The 21337-nt window shown below is 48.6% G+C and overlaps 1 protein-coding gene across 1 annotated transcript; it reads right to left on the bottom strand.

Moving 5' to 3' along the window:
• Positions 1-957: 957 nt before the first annotated feature.
• LOC140364310 (E3 ubiquitin-protein ligase RNF31-like) lies at positions 958-21325 on the bottom strand. The gene is made up of 18 exons (XM_072450408.1): positions 21162-21325; positions 20618-20768; positions 19591-19736; positions 19151-19299; positions 18279-18536; positions 17055-17372; positions 13694-13879; positions 12566-12772; positions 11272-11445; positions 10508-10606; positions 8330-8419; positions 6720-6834; positions 6462-6574; positions 5530-5643; positions 5182-5230; positions 3410-3503; positions 2339-2504; positions 958-1662 (listed from the first exon to the last, which is right to left on the bottom strand). The coding sequence occupies exons 1-18, from the start codon at positions 21277-21279 to the stop codon at positions 1615-1617; spliced, it is 2595 nt and encodes an 864-aa protein (XP_072306509.1). The 5' UTR covers positions 21280-21325; the 3' UTR covers positions 958-1614.
• Positions 21326-21337: the final 12 nt, after the last annotated feature.

The raw sequence follows: 21337 nt of genomic DNA on the forward strand, positions 1-21337 counted from the left end.
AATACAAAATAAATTTAAAAAATCACAAAATACAATATAATCAAATAAATATAATCAATATTTACACGTTTTTAAATCAGAGAATACAGAGGAGCGTGTGCAGAAGAGGACGGAAGCAAAAATGTGTGATCAAGTTTAGTTTATTCTTTATTTGAGGAGATTTACATATTTGTAAATGTTCTGTTTCCGTCCACGGTCCCGGAAGTAAGCCTCACGTGATGTTTGTTGTCCCGGAAGTAAATGTCACGTGATGTTTGCTCCATTTAGCGCAGATAACGTGAAGAAATAACATATAAAAGTCATAAAAATGAACAGTTAAGTATCGGATTACGATAGTGACGATCCACACCAAAGACTTTGAACAAATAAAAAAAAAGAACATTAAGTCTTATTACGTTAACCCCGGTCACGTGACTTGTGCCACTGGCGGCCATCTTGGCTCCGGTCGCAAACGTAAACAAAGGCGTAGCTGTGACGTCAACACCGAGACAAATCACGTCCTACTACAAGTCTAACTGCATTTAAAACACAAACGTGGACAAAAACGTGCTATAAGGAATAATAAGTATAATAAATTAAACTATATTCATCTGTAATGGACTGAATTAAGAGAAATTAATTGTACAAAAAGGTCAGAAAAAGCGAACAAACTAAACAAAAACAAACAATTAGAATGTTTTATTATTGACTTTTTAAAGTACTTTTAGCTGTTTTTTTGTTGTATTGGTCTTTATTTATTTACACTTCAGTCGTCACGTACAAAAGCCTAAATATTAATAACTTTTGCCAACATCTGTGAAGCAATTTGATAAAAAGTACAAAAAGTAAACCAAATGTGTCAGATCTGCCACAGTTGAACTCTGAACACAATAACATTTTACACATTAAATCAGACCACAAACGTAGATCAATATTTCACATGTTTTATTGTTGTAAATGTTTCAAATGTGACACTTTTGAACCCGACTTGGACTGAACCAAAAGTCAAACACGAGATGAACGCGTAAACAAATGTGTGAAGAATGAAGCAGAGACAACGTTCAAATGTCAGACTTTAATCCTCAAAAAAAATCTAGATCATTTTTCAGATTTATCTTGAAAATACAAATGTAAACTTTTCCACCACCGTTTTGACTCCAAGATTTAGACCCAGAAAAATACACCATTTGAAAATTACAAAGATCATGTAGTATTTAGTATCTGCTTCTGTAAATCGTGTGTAAATAAAACACTGAGAAATTCCTTCAACGTTCACATACTTCATATTCAACTGCTTCTGCTCCGCCCACTGCTTCTGCTCCGCCCACTGCTTCTGCCCCGCCCACTGCTTCTGCCCCGCCCACTGCTTCAATGGTAACGACGTTGCTGCAGTAACGACGCTTCAAAGGTCTAAAAATGATCTAAATTTGATTGATTTGTATAAAATGTGCATTCTGATTCCCTTTAGTCCGTGTAGAACTCTCTCTCTGGAGGTCACGGCCGCTCAAATGGACCTCTGGAATACGACCAGAAGGATGAGGTCAGATGAGGTCAGAGGTCAGATGGTGCACTCAGATGGACCTCTAGAATAAGGTGAATATTAAAGTTCGACGCTCTGAAGACGTTCTGTGGATTTCACTGGTTTCGAGGAACTTTGTCTCCAAGAGGAAGTTCCCTGAGCTTCTGCAACAGGAGAAACATCATCATCATAAGACTGAAGAAGAGTCTGTTCAGTAGACTTAATGACTAAACCAGGTCTAAAACCGCTCTAAAGCTCGTCTCGGTCTGAAGCCGGTCTAAAGCCGGTCTAAAGCCACTCTAAAATCGCTCTAAAGCCGCTAAAAAGCCACTCTAAAGCCGTTTTAAAGCCACTCTAAAGCCTGTCTAAAGCCGCTCTAAAGCCTGTCTAAAACCGCTCTAAAGCCCGTCTAAAGCCGCTAAAAAGCCGCCCTAGAGCCCGTCTAAAGCCACTCTAAAGCCGCTCTAAAGCCCGTCTAAAGCCGCTCTAAAGCCGCTCTAAAGCCACTCTAAAGCCGCTCTAAAGCCGCCCTAGAGCCCGTCTAAAGCCACTCTAAAGCCGCTCTAAAGCCCGTCTAAAGCCGCTCTAAAGCCGCTCTAAAGCCACTCTAAAGCCGCTCTAAAGCCACTCTAAAGCCGCTCTAAAGCCGCCCTAGAGCCCGTCTAAAGCCACTCTAAAGCCGCTCTAAAGCCCGTCTAAAGCCGCTCTAAAGCCACTCTAAAGCCGCTCTAAAGCCACTCTAAAGCCTGTCTAAAGCCGCCCTAGAGCCCGTCTAAAGCCACTCTAAAGCCCGTCTAAAGCCGCTCTAAAGCCGCTCTAAAGCCGCTCTAAAGCCGGTACCTTGAGCAGCCGTGCGTTGTAGTTGTCGTCGTGCTCGTTGTCCAGCCGCTGCACTTGGACTTGGTACCTCTGACAGGTCACGAGCAGCTCCTGAGGGTCGTACAGGACGGCCGGGTCCAGAGAGTGCATGTTAATGAGGCTCACCAGGTACTCGCGGTAGTGCTTCCTGCGACACACAGGGGGCAGTCAGGAGCAGGCCTGAACATGGACCGGCCTCCTGCTGGTGCCAGAGTCAGGCCTGAACATGGACCGGCCTCCTGCTGGTGCCAGAGTCAGGACTAAACATGGACCGGCCTCCTGCTGGTGCCAGAGTCAGGACTAAACATGGAGCGGCCTCCTGCTGGTGCCAGAGTCAGGACTAAACATAGACCAGCCTCCTGCTGGTGCCAGAGTCAGGACTAAACATGGACCGGCCTCCTGCTGGTGCCAGAGTCAGGACTAAACATGGACCGGCCTCCTGCTGGTGTCCAGAGTCAGGACTAAACATGGACCGGCCTCCTGCTGGTGCCAGAGTCAGGACTAAACATGGACCGGCCTCCTGCTGGTGCCAGAGTCAGGACTAAACATGGACCGGCCTCCTGCTGGTGCCAGAGTCAGGACTAAACATGGACCGGCCTCCTGCTGGTGCCAGAGTCAGGACTAAACACGGACTGGCCTCCTGCTGGTGCCAGAGTCAGGACTAAACATGGACCGGCCTCCTGCTGGTGCCAGAGTCAGGACTAAACATGGACCGGCCTCCTGCTGGTGCCAGAGTCAGGACTAAACATGGACCGGCCTCCTGCTGGTGCCAGAGTCAGGACTAAACATGGACCGGCCTCCTGCTGGTGCCAGAGTCAGGACTAAACACGGACTGGCCTCCTGCTGGTGCCAGAGTCAGGACTAAACATGGACCGGCCTCCTGCTGGTGCCAGAGTCAGGACTAAACATGGACCGGCCTCCTGCTGGTGCCAGAGTCAGGACTAAACACGGACTGGCCTCCTGCTGGTGCCAGGACCCACTCCACTGGGACCAGGTTAACACGTTTGGTCATTCACAGACAGATTGTACACAGTGGTCACTCTCTGAACTCACTCGCAGAGTCCGGCCTGACCCGGGCTGGTTTCTCCTCCACACGGCAGGTCCAGGTGCTGACCATTGTCCTTCTGCTCCATCACTCCACAAAGAGCTGCACACACAGACACACAGTGAGTTTTACCGGCTGCTGCAGAGTGTAAGTGTGAGTGTTACCGGCTGCTGCAGAGTGTAAGTGTGAGTTTTACCGGCTGCTGCAGAGTGTAAGTGTGAGTTTTACCGGCTGCTGCAGAGTGTAAGTGTGAGTTTTACCGGCTGCTGCAGAGTGTAAGTGTGAGTTTTACCGGCTGCTGCAGAGTAAGTGTGAGTTTTACCGGCTGCTGCAGAGTGTAAGTGTGAGTTTTACCGGCTGCTGCAGAGTGTAAGTGTGAGTTTTACCGGCTGCTGCAGAGTAAGTGTGAGTTTTACCGGCTGCTGCAGAATGTAAGTGTGAGTGTTACCGGCTGCTGCAGAGTGTAAGTGTGAGTTTTACCGGCTGCTGCAGAGTAAGTGTGAGTTTTACCGGCTGCTGCAGAGTGTAAGTGTGAGTTTTACCGGCTGCTGCAGAGTGTAAGTGTGAGTTTTACCGGCTGCTGCAGAGTGTAAGTGTGAGTTTTACCGGCTGCTGCAGAGTGTAAGTGTGAGTTTTACCGGCTGCTGCAGAGTGTAAGTGTGAGTTTTACCGGCTGCTGCAGAATGTAAGTGTGAGTGTTACCGGCTGCTGCAGAGTGTAAGTGTGAGTGTTACCGGCTGCTGCAGAGTGTAAGTGTGAGTTTTACCGGCTGCTGCAGAGTAAGTGTGAGTTTTACCGGCTGCTGCAGAGTGTAAGTGTGAGTTTTACCGGCTGCTGCAGAGTGTAAGTGTGAGTTTTACCGGCTGCTGCAGAGTGTAAGTGTGAGTTTTACCGGCTGCTGCAGAGTGTAAGTGTGAGTTTTACCGGCTGCTGCAGAATGTAAGTGTGAGTGTTACCGGCTGCTGCAGAGTGTAAGTGTGAGTTTTACCGGCTGCTGCAGAGTAAGTGTGAGTTTTACCGGCTGCTGCAGAGTGTAAGTGTGAGTTTTACCGGCTGCTGCAGAGTGTAAGTGTGAGTTTTACCGGCTGCTGCAGAGTGTAAGTGTGAGTTTTACCGGCTGCTGCAGAGTGTAAGTGTGAGTGTTACCGGCTGCTGCAGAGTGTAAGTGTGAGTTTTACCGGCTGCTGCAGAATGTAAGTGTGAGTGTTACCGGCTGCTGCAGAGTGTAAGTGTGAGTTTTACCGGCTGCTGCAGAGTAAGTGTGAGTTTTACCGGCTGCTGCAGAGTGTAAGTGTGAGTGTTACCGGCTGCTGCAGAGTGTAAGTGTGAGTTTTACCGGCTGCTGCAGAGTGTAAGTGTGAGTGTTACCGGCTGCTGCAGAGTGTAAGTGTGAGTTTTACCGGCTGCTGCAGAGTGTAAGTGTGAGTTTTACCGGCTGCTGCAGAGTGTAAGTGTGAGTTTTACCGGCTGCTGCAGAGTGTAAGTGTGAGTGTTACCGGCTGCTGCAGAGTAAGTGTGAGTTTTACCGGCTGCTGCAGAGTGTAAGTGTGAGTGTTACCGGCTGCTGCAGAGTGTAAGTGTGAGTGTTACCGGCTGCTGCAGAGTGTAAGTGTGAGTTTTACCGGCTGCTGCAGAGTGTAAGTGTGAGTTTTACCGGCTGCTGCAGAGTGTAAGTGTGAGTGTTACCGGCTGCTGCAGAGTAAGTGTGAGTTTTACCGGCTGCTGCAGAGTGTAAGTGTGAGTGTTACCGGCTGCTGCAGAGTGTAAGTGTGAGTGTTACCGGCTGCATTCTCATTGGGCGGCTCGGTGTTGAAGGCCACATTGTTCCTCTGCAGAACAAGACAAAAGGTTTGATTCTCAGACTGGTTTGGGCGTGTCTGTGTTTATAGACTTAATGTTACTATTAATACTCATTCATGATCGTTACTATGACGACACAACAGTGAAACTTTCATTGTCAAACACAAGGACACAAAAAGTAGACACTAAAGTGGACTTAGATCTAATGTTTGATACTTTCAGGACAGAGGCTTTCCTGGACTTCTAAAGTAATAATATTAGCATTAGCATTAGCATTATTCTTCCTTCAGGATTCAGCAGCACTTTAGTGATGGTTTGTCTCATGAACCTGGAGCAGTTCCTGGAGCCGCGGAGGTTCCCAGTCCCTCAGGTAGAAGAGACAGTCACGAGGGTGATGAGCATGGAGACTATTGAGGTGGCACACCGCTGTCCTACAGGCCGTCTGCAAGAAGAGGAGGAGGTGAAGAGGTGAAGAGGAGGAGGTGGAGGAGACAGGAGTAGAGACAGTCACGAGGGTGATGAGCATGGAGACTATTGAGGTGGCACACCGCTGTCCTACAGGCCGTCTGCAAGAAGAGGAGGTGAGGAGGAGGTGAGGAGGAGGAGGTGAAGAGGAGGAGGTGGTGAAGAGGAGGTTCTACAGGCCGTCTACAAGAAGAGGAGGAGGAGGTGAAGAGGAGGAGGAGATGAAGAGGAGGTGGTGATGAAGAGGTGAAGAGGAGGAGGTGGAGGAGACAGGAGTAGAGACAGTCACGAGGGTGATGAGCATGGAGACTATTGAGGTGGCACACCGCTGTCCTACAGGCCGTCTGCAAGAAGAGGAGGTGAGGAGGAGGTGAGGAGGAGGAGGTGAAGAGGAGGAGGTGGTGAAGAGGAGGTTCTACAGGCCGTCTACAAGAAGAGGAGGAGGAGGTGAAGAGAAGGAGGAGATGAAGAGGAGGTGGTGATGAAGAGGTGAAGAGGAGGTTCTACAGGCCGAGGTGAGGAGGAGGTGAGGAGGAGGAGGTGAAGAGGAGGAGGTGGTGAAGGAGGTTCTACAGGCCGTGTACAAGAAGAGGAGGAGGAGGTGAAGAGGAGGAGGAGATGAAGAGGAGGTGGAGAAGAGGAGGTTCTACAGGCCGTCTGCAAGAAGAGGAAGAGGAGGAGGAGGAGGAGGAGGGGGAGGTGAGGAGAGGAGGAAGAGGTATAGAGGAGGAGGAGATGATGACGAGAAGAGGAGGAGCAGAGAGGAGCAGAGAGGAGCAGAGAGGAGCAGATGACCTTGTGGAAGGGGTTGTTGCAGCCGCTGCAGAACTCATAGCGACACTGGGAGCAGGTGAAGTGCATGCAGCCGCCTTTGGCCAGAGCGTACTGGAACCTGCAGTTTGGACACGCTGGAGGAGCACAGACAACAACAACAACATTACAGCGGTAAACAACAACATTACAGCGGTAAACAACAACATTACAGCGGTAAACAGCAACATTACAGCGGTAAACAACACATAACTGCATGTTTAAGCGTGTAGAAGTACTGACTGATGCCGTTGTCCCGTAAGTACCCGGCCAGGCCCTGCCTCTGGTACTCAGGGTCGTTGTCCCGCTTCCACCTCTGGAACTGTTCACACGTCACGTCCTGATGCTGCGGCTCCCACTGACACGACAGACACACATCTGACCACTGACACTCACAGGACACACATCTGACCACTGACACTCACAGGACACACATCTGACCACTGACACATCTGACCACTGACACAACAGACACACATCTGACCACTGACACAACAGACACACATCTGACCACTGACACTCACAGGACACACATCTGACCACTGACACATCTGACCACTGACACTCACAGGACACACATCTGACCACTGACACAACAGACACACATCTGACCACTGACACAACAGACACACATCTGACCACTGACACAACAGACACACATCTGACCACTGACACTCACAGGACACACATCTGACCACTGACACATCTGACCACTGACACTCACAGGACACACATCTGACCACTGACACTCACAGGACACACATCTGACCACTGACACAACAGACACACATCTGACCACTGACACTCACAGGACAAACATCTGACCACTGACACTCACAGGACAAACATCTGACCACTGACACTCACAGGACACACATCTGACCACTGACACTCACAGGACACACATCTGACCACTGACACTCACAGGACAAACATCTGACCACTGACACTCACAGGACAAACATCTGACCACTGACACTCACAGGACACACGTCTGACCACTGACACTCACAGGACACACGTCTGACCACTGACACTCACAGGACAAACATCTGACCACTGACACTCACAGGACAAACATCTGACCACTGACACTCACAGGACACACGTCTGACCACTGACACTCACAGGACACACATCTGACCACTGACACTCACAGGACAAACATCTGACCACTGACACTCACAGGACAAACATCTGACCACTGACACTCACAGGACAAACATCTGACCACTGACACTCACAGGACAAACATCTGACCACTGACACTCACAGGACACACATCTGACCACTGACACTCACAGGACAAACATCTGACCACTGACACTCACAGGACAAACATCTGACCACTGACACTCACAGGACAAACATCTGACCACTGACACTCACAGGACAAACATCTGACCACTGACACTCACAGGACACACATCTGACCACTGACACTCACAGGACAAACATCTGACCACTGACACTCACAGGACAAACATCTGACCACTGACACTCACAGGACAAACATCTGACCACTGACACTCACAGGACACACATCTGACCACTGACACTCACAGGACAAACATCTGACCACTGACACTCACAGGACAAACATCTGACCACTGACACTCACAGGACAAACATCTGACCACTGACACTCACAGGACAAACATCTGACCACTGACACTCACAGGACACACATCTGACCACTGACACTCACAGGACAAACATCTGACCACTGACACTCACAGGACAAACATCTGACCACTGACACTCACAGGACAAACATCTGACCACTGACACTCACAGGACACACGTCTGACCACTGACACTCACAGGACAAACATCTGACCACTGACACTCACAGGTTTCTTGCACTTGCAGCAGAAGCTCTTGTGGCAGGCGGGACACGTGACCTTGAGCTGGTCCACGTCGTTGATGAAGCCGGACGTGCACTGGAGGAGGACAAAAGGGACGAGACGGTTTGACAGGTGATTGACGGTGATTGACAGGTGATTTATGGTCGACGCGGCGACGGGAGGACTCGACACTCTAAACCGTCAGACGATTATGAGCCACGCCTCCAGACCAGAATCTTTGAGTACAACAGACGCTCCTCTCTCGAGTCGAGAGTAAGTGTTCTCTTCATCCAGACGTTTACTTCAGTGTTGAACAGAAAGAACCGTATTCTCCAGACTATAAGTCGCACCTTTTTCATAGTTGTGGCCGGGCTGCGACTTATACTCCAGAGCGACTTATATGTGATATTATTTGTTATTTTCACACTGACAACCACAAGAGGGCGCTCTAGGCTCTAAGCGACGCAGAAGAAGAATCTGCACTTCCTCTTCCTCTGGAGTTTGTGGAGTTGTTTAGAAGTGACACAGAGGAAGAAGAATTCAGTGGATTTAGTGATTTGGGGTAAAACTGATGCTTTGCTAAACTTGTTAGCATGTTCTTTATGCTATAGTTATCTGAATAACTGTTCATATGTTACGTTAACATACCAGACACTTACCACAGTTCTGTCTGTGCCTCATGTAGCTGAAGGTGTTAGCATTAGCATACGTCATGTAGCTGAAGGTGTTAGCGTTAGCATACGTCATGTAGCTGAAGGTGTTAGCGTTAGCATACGTCATGTAGCTGAAGGTGTTAGCGTTAGCATACGTCATGTAGCTGAAGGTGTTAGCGTTAGCATACGTCATGTAGCTGAAGGTGTTAGGGTTAGCATACTTCATGTAGCTGAAGGTGTTAGCGTTAGCATACTTCATGTAGCTGAAGGTGTTAGCGTTAGCATACGTCATGTAGCTGAAGGTGTTAGCGTTAGCATACGTCATGTAGCTGAAGGTGTTAGCGTTAGCATACGTCATGTAGCTGAAGGTGTTAGCGTTAGCATACGTCATGTAGCTGAAGGTGTTAGCGTTAGCATACGTCATGTAGCTGAAGGTGTTACGTTAGCATACGTCATGTAGCTGAAGGTGTTACGTTAGCATACGTCATGTAGCTGAAGGTTTAAGCGTTAGTATACGTCATGTAGCTGAAGGTGTTAGCGTTAGCATACGTCATGTAGCTGAAGGTGTTAGCATTAGCATACGTCATGTAGCTGAAGGTGTTAGCGTTAGCATACGTCATGTAGCTGAAGGTGTTAGCATACGTCATGTAGCTGAAGGTGTTAGCATACGTCATGTAGCTGAAGGTGTTAGCGTTAGCATACGTCATGTAGCTGAAGGTGTTAGCGTTAGCATACGTCATGTAGTTGAAGGTGTTAGCGTTAGCATACGTCCACCTGTTCACCATGTTCTCTCATCTGTTATTAGTTTAAACTGCATTTCAAGAGGACATGTCTGTTCTTGGTCTTGGATTTTATCAAATACATTTCCCCAAAAAATGCGACTTATACTCCAGTGTGACTTATACTTATACTGCCACTTATACTCCTGTGCCACTTATACTCCTGTGCCACTTGTACTCCTGTGCCACTTGTACTCCTGTGCCACTTGTACTCCTGTGCCACTTGTACTCCTGTGCCACTTGTACTCCTGTGCCACTTGTACTCCTGTGCCACTTGTACTCCTGTGCCACTTGTACTCCAGTAGGACTTGTACTCCAGTAGGACTTGTACTCCAGTAGGACTTGTACTCCAGTAGGACTTGTACATGTTTTTTTCTTCTCTATTATGCATTTTTTGGCTGGTGCGACTCCAGAAAATACGGTACTTCTATATAAACGTGTCCATAATGAGTAATGAATACATATTTGGCAGAAGAGTAAGAACAGTCCAACATCTTGCGTGAAGAGGCCCCGCCCCCTCAGATACAAGGTCAAGAGGCCCCGCCCCCTCAGATACAAGGTCAAGAGGCCCCGCCCCCTCAGATACAAGGTCATGACCGGTATAACTCACCTTAAAGTCAAGCTCGGTCGGACACGGGAATTTATCTACGACTTAAACCAGAAGTGGCTCGTGAGGAGGTTTACACGAACATACGCTACTCGGTCAGATGGAAGCGAGTGGTCAGGATCGGTCAGGAGCGGTCAGGACTCACGTGGCTGCACCAGAGGAACTTGGGGTCCTTCATCAGCGTGTGCTCCGTCAGCTTTCGGTGGAACAGGTTGTACACGTCAGTGCTCAGGCAGTTCCTCAGCTGCAACACAGACAGCGACGCCACGTTAAAAACACGACGCGTAACGACGGGGAAGAGCTCGACTTTGTGATCGTGAGATGAACGGAGCAGGAAAACAACAACAACAACAACAACCACGATTATCGGTTGAACCAATTAATATCCTCACAGACTCAGGCTTAACGAGTCTTAATGAGCTGAAACTGAGAATAAAAATGGCAACATACTCACCGAGGAGGAGCAAGAGCAAGAGGAGGAGCAGGAGAAGCAGGCAGAGAAGGAGGAGGAACAAGAGGAGGAGCAGGTAGAGGAGGAGGAGGCAGAGGAGGAGCAGGCAGAGGAACAGGAGGAACAAGAGGAGGAGGAGCAGGATCAGGGGAAGCAGGAGGAGGCGCAGAAGGAGCAGGCGGAGGAGGATTCGGAGGAGTAAGAGGCGGAGGAGGAGCAAGAAGCGGAGGAGCAATAGGCGGAGGAGCAAGAGGCGGAGGGGCAAGAGGCGGAGGAGCAAGAGGCGGAGCAGGAGGAGGAGCAAGAGGCGGCGGAGGAGGAGCAAGAGGCGGAGGAGGAGGAGGAGGAGCACCAGGAGGAGGAGCACCAGGAGGAGGAAGAGAAGCAGGAGGAGCAGCAGGAGGAGCAGCAGCAGGAGGCAGAGCAGGAGGAGCAGGAGCAGCAGGAGGCGGTCTTACCTGGATGTCGAGTGTGGAGAAGTAGTTGTCGAGCTGCTCGGGGTCGTTGATGTCCGGCTCGTCACAGGCCGGACACACCATGTCCCGGATGTGTTTCTCTGTCACTGAGATGGTGAAGTGACTCTCAAAACACTCCAGGCAAAGAGAGCACTGACATGAGGTCAGGGAGCGCATCTGGACCGGTCAGAAGAGGACGGGTCAGGAGACGACGGGTCAGAAGAGGACGGGTCAGAAGAGCACGAGAAGAGGACGGGTCAGAAGAGGACGGGTCAAACGAGGACGGGTCAGGAGAGGACGGGTCAGAAGAGGACAGGTCAAAAGAGGACGGGTCAAAAGAGGACGGGTCAGGAGACGACGGGTCAGGAGAGGACGGGTCAGGAGAGGACGGGTCAGGAGAGGACGGGTCAGAAGAGGACAGGTCAAAAGAGGACGGGTCAAAAGAGGACGGGTCAGGAGACGACGGGTCAGGAGAGGACGGGTCAGGAGAGGACGGGTCAGAAGAGGACAGGTCAAAAGAGGACGGGTCAAAAGAGGACGGGTCAGGAGACGACGGGTCAGGAGACGACGGGTTCGAAGAGGACAAGAAGGGGACGGGTCAGGAGAGGACAGGTCAGATGAGGACGGGTCAAGAAAGGACGAGAAGGGGACGGGTCAGGAAAGGACGAGAAGGGGACGGGTCAGGAGAGGACGGGTCAGAAGAGGACGGGTCAGAAAAGGACGAGTAGAGGACGGGTCAGGAGAGGACGGGTCAGGAGAAGACGGGTCAGGAGAGGACGGGTCAGAAAAGGACGGGTAGAGGACGGGTCAGGAGAGGAAGAAGAGGACGGGTCAGAAGATAAATTATAACACATCAGATGTTCTTTGACCACATGGAAGCATCTGAGCCCCTGACCTTGTTGAGGACCTGCTAATGCTTCAGATGCCCATCCCCCTGACCTTGTGCCCCTCCCCCCTGACCTTGTGCCCCTCCCCCTGACCTTGTGCCCCTCCCCCCTGACCTTGTGCCCCTCCCCCTGACCTTGTGCCCCTCCCCCCTGACCATAAGATAAGATAAGCCCCTCCCCCTGACCTTGTGCCCCTCCCCCTGATCATAAGATAAGCCCCTCCCCCTGACCTTGTGCCCTCCCCCTGACCTTGTGCCCCTCCCCTGACCATAAGATAAGATAAGCCCCTCCCCCTGACCTCGTGCCCCTCCCCCTGACCTCGTGCCCCGCCCCCTGACCTCGTGCCCCGCCCCCTGACCTCATGCCCCGCCCCCTGACCTTGTGCCCCTCCCCCTGCCCCGCCCCCTGACCTTGTTGAGGGGGAAGTTGCTGAAGCAGACCCTGCACTCGTGCTGGAGCAGGCGCTTGATGAACTCTCGGTCCGGAGACTCCTTCACGGCCTGGATCACGTCCTCCAGGTTGTAGTTGGCGCCCGGCTCCTGTAGCAGCGCCAGCACCAGCTCACAGCGCCCCCAGCTGGGCAGATCGTACAGCGCCAGGAGCCGGCGGCAGCTCCTCTGCGGAAAGACACAGAAATCATGTGTAAAAACGGCCAAACTGTCACGTATTTTGGGACATTTAAATGTGAAAAATGGACAGAGCAGGTTTAAATGTCTCGACCGTGAAATAAATCTCAAACTAGATCAAATTTAGCCTCATTTTTTAGACTTAAAGCATAAATCAGGCTTGGAGGTAGATTTGAACGTCCCTAAACTCTGGAATGCTCTTTTTTTTTTTTGCACTATTTTATTATTTTAGATTGTTTATTTACCGTTTTAGGGTTTTTATTATATTACCATTTGATCATTTTTAATGTTCGGAGAACTGGTAGAGTGTTTTGTGCCATTTTAACTCTTAACTTACATATTTACACCCATTTTCTGTAAGATCTAGTTTAAGTACACTTTGTATTTAGTCAATTTAAACCTGCCCATTTTTCAAACTTAAAATGTCACAAAAAAGTGCAAATCTGGCAATTTCACACATAAAATGCCTTAATTTCATTTGAAAACATGACACGACACATTCTTCTTATGAGTAAAATACAGAAAGACGTTTGATTTCTCTAAATTTAACATTTGTTCCTATTTCCTGCGCCTTATATCAATAAAATAAATGCCACCATGTGTTTTCAGAGGGTCATTCGCCTTCGAACGAACACAGCTCCACAAAAACAAGTGACTAAATCAAATAAGTAATGAGTTAAACATCGTGTGTCGCAGCTGAACGAGCTCTAATATTTTTAAATGAGCTTTGACCGTTCACAGGTTTTATTTCAGTCATTATTAGAGCTCTTAACGGTGTAAAACCCGCCTCTTTTACCACGTTTCAGAGCCGCTCGGAACAAACAGCACCCCCTACTGTCCGAACGTACAAACCACTTCCACACATGACAGGCAGGGACTTTAAAGCACCCCCGTCCCTGCCGCCTTTCGAACCTGTTTGTCCGGGTCTCTGGGGTCGATGGGCGGCTCGGGCAGCGCGGTCCATATGCGCTGGTGGTACGGCTCCAGAAGGGGGCGCTGCAGCAGGGACAGCGCCCCCCGGAGCTCGCCCCCGCTCTGGCGCAGCGCCTCCTCGCACCGCGACACGTCCCGGAAGCCCAGCGACTGCAGCTCTCGCATCTGGAACCGGTGAAAATGTGAAGACACCACGGGTTTTTATACTTTTAAATGATGATCAAAACTAAATAAAGCCGTTATTATTCGTCAAATCATAATTTACATGGGGTTTTGGGCCTTGTTTACAGTTTGGTTGCCAGGTAACAGCTGCAGCTCATGTCCAACCAGGAAGTGACATTATAAACGTCTTTCGAGTCAAATCTTAAATATAATAATGTTCAGTACATTTTAGTGACATGTGTCGTATGGAATTTAACAGAGAAACATTTAATCAACACATTAACACATTAAATTCAAATAAATACATAAGATAAAAAATACATACATTTTAATATAAATCATTCAAATATATATATTAATTAATACATCAAAATAAAACTAAACTAAATTAAACTGTTGAATGCAGATTTTGTGGTATCCAGGCAGCAGACCTCTGACCTCTGACCCTCAGACTTTAGACCTCTGACCTCTGACCCTAGACCTCTGACCCTAGACCTCTGACCTTAGACCCTCAGACCTCAGACCTCTGACCTTAGACCCTCCCTCAGACTTTAGGCCCTCAGACTTTAGGCCGTCAGACTTTAGGCCTCAGGCTTTAGGCCTCAGGCTTTAGACCTCAGGCTTTAGGCCTCAGACTTTAGGCCTCAGACTTTAGACCTCAGACTTTAGACCTCAGGCTTTAGGCCTCAGGCTTTAGACCTCAGGCTTTAGGCCTCAGGCTTTAGGCCTCAGGCTTTAGACCTCAGACTTTAGGCCTCAGGCTTTAGGCCTCAGGCTTTAGGCCTCAGGCTTTAGACCTCAGGCTTTAGACCTCAGACTTTAGACCTCAGACTTTAGGCCTCAGGCTTTAGGCCTCAGGCTTTAGGCCTCAGGCTTTAGGCCTCAGGCTTTAGGCCTCAGGCTTTAGACCTCAGGCTTTAGACCTCAGACTTTAGACCTCAGGCTTTAGGCCTCAGGCTTTAGACCTCAGACTTTAGACCTCAGACCTCAGGCTTTAGGCCTCAGGCTTTAGGCCTCAGACTTTAGACCTCAGGCTTTAGACCTCAGGCTTTAGACCTCAGACTTTAGACCTCAGACTTTAGACCTCAGACTTTAGACCTCAGACTTTAGACCTCAGACTTTAGACCTCAGACCTCAGACCTCAGGCTTTAGGCCTCAGGCTTTAGGCCTCAGGCTTTAGGCCTCAGGCTTTAGGCCTCAGACTTTAGACCTCAGACTTTAGACCTCAGGCTTTAGACCTCAGGCTTTAGACCTCAGGCTTTAGACCTCAGACTTTAGACCTCAGACTTTAGACCTCAGGCTTTAGGCCTCAGACTTTAGACCTCAGACCTGGAGCCAGAACCAGTCCAGGACCAGGGCCAATGTTGATTTTAAATTCAGATGGTGTTTCAGGCCTAGAGGGGACTTTGTGCGTCTGCTTCAGTATTTTGAACACTTCCTCTTCCTCCTCCTCTTTCTCCCCCTGCTTCTCCTCCTCTTCCTCCTCCTCTTTCTCCCCCTGCTTCTCCTCCTCTTCCTCCTCCTCTTCCTCCCCCTGCTTCTCCTCCTCTTCCTCCTCCTCTTCCTCCCCCTGCTTCTCCTCCTCTTCCTCCTCCTCTTTCTCCCCCTGCTTCTCCTCCTCTTCCTCCTCCTCTTTCTCCCCCTGCTTCTCCTCCTCTTCCTCCTCCTCTTCCTCCCCCTGCTTCTCCTCCTCTTCCTCCTCCTCTTCCTCCCCCTGCTTCTCCTCCTCCTCCTGCTTCTCCTCCTCTTCCTCCTCCTCCTGCTTCTCCTCCTCCTCCCCCTGCTTCTCCTCCTCTTCCTCCTGCTTCTCCTCCTCCTCTTCCTCCTCCTCCTGCTTCTCACGCTCTCTTTCCTCCCCTTCCAGCTCAGAGACTCTTTATTTGCGTTATCTCTCAAGGACAAGCTGTGGGAGTGGAAACCAGCTCTGCTCATGTTCTTATCTCACTTTACTGCAGAGCAAACATGGAGCGGAGGAGAACGCCCCGTTATAAAAGGTCCAGCGTTACCTAATATCTACACTTTGAACCATACATTTACTCATAAAGGTTAAATAATCCTTTATATAATATCAGGATGCAGCGATTGTTTTAGTAGTCAACTCGTCAAACAATTACCGTATTTTCCAGACAATAAGTTACACTTTTTTTCCATAGTTTTGGTGCGACTTATACTCCAGAGCGACTTTTATGTGATATTATTTGTTATTTTCACACTGACAACCACAAGAGGGCGCTCTAGGCTCAAAGCGACGCAGAAGAAGAATCTGCACTTCCTCTTCCTCTGGAGTTTGTGGAGTTGTTTAGAAGTGACACAGAGGAAGAAGAATTCAGTGGATTTAGTGATTTGGGGTAAAACTGATGCTTTGCTAAACTTGTTAGCATGTTCTTTATGCTATAGTTATCTGAATAACTGTTCATATGTTACATTAACATACCAGACACTTACCACAGTTCTGTCTGTGCCTCATGTAGCTGAAGGTGTTAGCGTTAGCATACATCATGTAGCTGAAGGTGTTAGCGTTAGCATACGTCATGTAGCTGAAGGTGTTAGCGTTAGTATACGTCATGTAGCTGAAGGTGCTAGCGTTAGCATACGTCATGTAGCTGAAGGTGTTAGCGTTAGCATACGTCATGTAGCTGAAGGTGTTAGCGTTAGCATACGTCATGTAGCTGAAGGTGTTAGCGTTAGCATACGTCATGTAGCTGAAGGTGTTAGCGTTAGCATACGTCATGTAGCTGAAGGTGTTAGCGTTAGCATACGTCATGTAGCTGAAGGTGTTAGCGTTAGCATACGTCATGTAGCTGAAGGTGTTAGCGTTAGCATACGTCATGTAGCTGAAGGTGTTAGCGTTAGCATACGTCATGTAGCTGAAGGTGTTAGCGTTAGCATACGTCATGTAGCTGAAGGTGTTAGCGTTAGCATACGTCATGTAGCTGAAGGTGTTAGCGTTAGCATACGTACACCTATTCACCATGTTCTCTCATCTGTTATTATTTTAAACTGCATTTCAAGAGGACATGTCTTCTCCCCAAAAATGCGACTTATATATGTTTTTTTTGGCTGGTGCGACTTATACTCCGGAAAATACGGTATTTCTATTGTACTTTTTTAATTTTGCTCGTTTAATAGTTTTTTAGCTCTAAACCTGAAGTGAGGACAAACAGAAGCTAAAGTTCACCTTGTTCTTCCTGTCCCGCAGCAGCTGCTTCACCGCCGCCTCCGTGTCGCCCCCTGTGGCCAGCCATGCCTGTTTGGCCTCAGCTCTGGACAGCTTCGGCCCCGCCTCCTCCTCCTCTTCCTCCGCCTCCTCCTCCTCCTTGGACATCCCGTGATCCTTGGCGGCGGTGAGCTGGACAGAGGCGGCCACGGCGCAGATCTCGTCGAGGAGGTGCGGCAGCTCCGAGTTCAGCCAATCGCAGGGGTTGGTGGTGCTGCCGCCGCACATGCTCAGAGCGGCGGACACCTCCTCCGGGCTGACGCCGCGCTTCTCCGCCTCCTGAACCAGACACCGCACGTTTATTACACCATCTGCGCCGCCACAGACGTCTGAGCTTGGCCAATGAACACCACTCAGATTCAGAGATTTAAAATTATATTTGCAATTTAAAAGAAGATTTCACACATTTAGCATTTTTCATGATGGTTCATAATAAACTAGGAATCCGTCGTTCTGGTCGTGACTATGACGTGAGAAATGCTCAAAACGAGTCTGGAGATGATTTATGGAGTTATAAAGCGACGTCACAGGTAGAATATGACATCACAGATCGAGGAGATTCAGAACGGAGTGTTTCTGAGGCTCGGAGGGGCGAGGACTTTGTGTGAATGAAGTTAAACGTGCTCCAGCCGAGTTTGTGACGAGGAACAGAGCGAGAACAGGGTTAAAGAGAGAAGAAGACAACAGGTTGAGCCCCCTGCTGGATGGATGGAGACAGGACGGCAAAACTACCATCTGATGATAACGTCCATTGATTATTTATGTGGTTGTTGTTTTTTTATCTTACCTTTATTTAACCAGGATTCAAAACAATGTATATTATAAAATCCTCTCATAAGAAAAGTCCAATTGTAAATGTCATGGTGTAATATCTTTGCTGCATGTTTCAGATCAAAGTGTCTGAAGTTCATGGACGACACGGTGGAGGAACACGCCAGAACGAGTAAGACACAGATCTGTTCACGCAATTTACAAGTGTTTACAGGATGAGAATGTTGTTATTGTGGTCTCAATTCAAAAGACAAACATATTAAACTAGAAACACAAAATGATCCAGACCGATATCAATCACTTCAAATAAAGGAACGGCGTGATATTCCTGCACGTTTGAGGTTCAGTGCGTTCTTTTCCTGACCCACGTTCTGACCACTCCTCCCGATGACCACGCCACTAAACGCCACTGACCCTGATCTGGTGGACGAGGTTGAGTCCGTCCTCCATCAGCGCCTTCTGCCGCCGGAACTCCGCGTTGGCGTCGAGCGTCGGCTTCAGGGCGACGGGCGGCGGGGCGGCTCTGGCGGCGGGAGCAGGAGCAGGAGCAGGAGCGGTGAGCCGGGCCACGGGCAGGGAAACAGCGCCCCCTGTGTCTTTGCACGAGAGGCTGCACATGGCACAGACCGAGCCGGGCCTGGTGTTAACGAAGGTGCAATACTGACACGTCCACTGCAGGAACACACGATTATTCATGATTATTGTGAGAAAAAACATCACGATTTAATGATTATTGAAAGAAAAAACATCATGATTTAACAATTATTGAGAAAAAACATCACGATTTAACTATTATTGTGAGAAAAAACATCACGATTTAACGATTATTGTGAGAAAAAACATCACGATTTAACGATTATTGAGAAAAAACATCACGATTTAACGATTATTGAGAAGAAACATCACGATTTAACTATTATTGTGAGAAAAAACATCACGATTTAACGATTATTGAGAAAAAACATCACAATTTAACGATTATTGAGAAAAAACATCACGATTTAACGATTGAGAAGAAACATCACGATTTAACTATTATTGTGAGAAAAAACATCACGATTTAACGATTATTGTGAGAAAAAACATCACGATTTAACGATTATTGAGAAAAAACATCACGATTTAACGATTATTGAGAAGAAACATCACGATTTAACTATTATTGAGAAAAAACATCACGATTTAACTATTAGAGAAAAAAACATCACGATTTAACTATTATTGAGAAAAAAACATCACGATTTAACGATTATTCACGATTATTGAGAGCTCTGAGCGTTCCGGACCTTGGAGACGGGCGGGGCCAGAGACTCGGGGCCGCTCGGGGCTTTGGCCGGCGCTGCTGGAGGTCGAGTGGCCAGACGGGGGCGCTCACACACCTCGCAGAGCACGCTGCTGCCCGGGTTCAACACGGTGCAGCTCTTACACTGCCACTCTGCGGGAAACAGCAGAACAAGCATCACACGAGCCACAGACGGTTACAAAGTACTGCGTTTACAATGTATTTCACTTTAACTGTGTAATAGTACTGCGATATTCGAATACAATACTAGTACGAGTGATCTTTAAACTAAAATGTGCATCACTTAATGAGAAGATTGACAAAAGTTTAAATCAAGGCAAATTCAGGACTTTGTTAAATGAAATCTGCTTTTTTAACGTATTATTTTCCTTTTATTTCCATCGATAGCGTCCGATGCGGCGCTCGTGGGTTCGCCGGACTCACCTGCGTTGGGCGACTGGGGCGTGGTCGGCGGGGCGTCCTGACCGGGGCCGGTGGACAGTCGGGGCCGGTCGCAGGTGGAGCACAGCACGGCCCGGAACTCGTTGAGCGTCGTGCAGTGACCGCACTCCCACGAGGAGAGTGAGGGCCTGGACACAGACACCGGGACGGTCAGGAGACGGTCAGGACACAAACACCGGAACGGTCAGGACACAGACACCGAGACGGTCAGGGCACAGACACCGGGACGGTCAGGGCACAGACACCGAGACGGTCAGGGCACAGACACCGAGACGGTCAGGACACAAACACCGGAACGGTCAGGACACAGACACCGAGACGGTCAGGGCACAGACACCGAGACGGTCAGGGCACAGACACCGGGACGGTCAGGACACAGACACCGAGACGGTCAGGGCACAGACACCGGGACGGTCAGGGCACAGACACCGGGACGGTCAGGGCACAGACACCGGGACGGTCAGGACACAGACACCGAGACGGTCAGGGCACAGACACCGGGACGGTCAGGGCACAGACACCGGGACGGTCAGGGCACAGACACCGGGACGGTCAGGGCACAGACACCGGGACGGTCAGGGCAGTCAGGGCACCAAGCAGTGACTAAAAACATCTACTAATAATTCTAGATTTGATGAATATCTGGTTTTTAACACTTTGACATCCTTAGTATCGAAACAAGATGAGAATTTGAGCAAATATCACTGCAAACTCTTCTTTTAGGTCAAATCAAAAACAATTACAAAATTATCCTAAAAGTTATATATTAAATAATTTAAATACAAAAAATAATAATAATTTTTAAAAATGTTTTAAATAATAATAATAATAATAATAATAATAATAATAATAATAATAATAATAATAATAATAATAATAATAATAATAATAATAATAAAATATATTATATTATATTATAATACACTAAAATAAGATAAAATACTAGGTGGGATTTAAAGTCTCATGACCTTCCCTGAACACGTTTCGGTGCAGCTGGTGTGTGGTTCACCTGGAGGCTTTGGCCGCAGACGCCAGGGTCCGGTTGTGTCCCACTCGGTCCGGGTGCGAGTGGAACAGGCGGTCACAGTTCTGACACAGTCTCTGGTGACACGAGGAGCAGAGCGCGTGCACCGGCGAGATTCCACAGATGGAGCACGGGTCTGGCACCAAAACACACACCAAAACTCTTATTGTCCATCGGCTCGAGGGCCAGAAATGTCCAGATTATTCAGCCATAATAAGTTGATACCAATAACACCTTTCAAATGAATTAAATCATAATAACAGTGACCATTTTAGAAGCAAAATTTAGTCTTTGGTTCAAATACTTCGAATTTAAAGTACTTTTTATCTGGCTGTTTTGTCACAATAACTTTATTCTGTCATTCAGAAAGTTTAATTTCATAAAGCTTCATTCAAACGTGTCAGAAAATGGAATGAAAGAAAAATAAAGCCGTCACTGCTGGTCACGTTCTCAGTACTTTTTCTTACAATCATCTAAACGTTGCTATGGTGACGACCCCGTCTTGGCTCTGTGGACACACTGCTCTGACCTGCTTTGGCCTGGAGGAGTGGCTCCCTCTTGTGGGCGGCGCGTGCCGGGTGTCGGTGGTAAAGGTCGTCACAGGCGTCGCAGAAGCTCTGACCATTGCACGACGGACACGCGAACATGGACGAGCTGCCACAGAGACTGCAGTCTGCCACCACAGGGGGCGCTGCAGGGGGAACG

Source organism: Eucyclogobius newberryi, unplaced genomic scaffold (genome assembly GCF_026437365.1).
Source record: "Eucyclogobius newberryi isolate DKJ021-1_F unplaced genomic scaffold, fEucNew1.0.hap1 SCAF_18, whole genome shotgun sequence".
NCBI lineage: Eukaryota > Metazoa > Chordata > Actinopteri > Gobiiformes > Gobiidae > Eucyclogobius > Eucyclogobius newberryi.

What these genes read in the sequence shown, in the direction of transcription:
- LOC140364310 (XM_072450408.1), bottom strand. Translation starts at nt 21,279, where the DNA reads ATGTTCGCGTGTCCGTCGTGCAATGGTCAGAGCTTCTGCGACGCCTGT. An exon ending in AGTTCCTCTGGTGCAGCCAC is followed by an intron (nt 8,420 to 10,507) that starts GTGAGTCCTGAC and finishes GTCCTCCTCCAG; the next exon opens with TGCACGTCCGGCTTCATCAA. An exon ending in GGTCAGGCCGGACTCTGCGA is followed by an intron (nt 2,505 to 3,409) that starts GTGAGTTCAGAG and finishes TGTGTGTCGCAG; the next exon opens with GAAGCACTACCGCGAGTACC.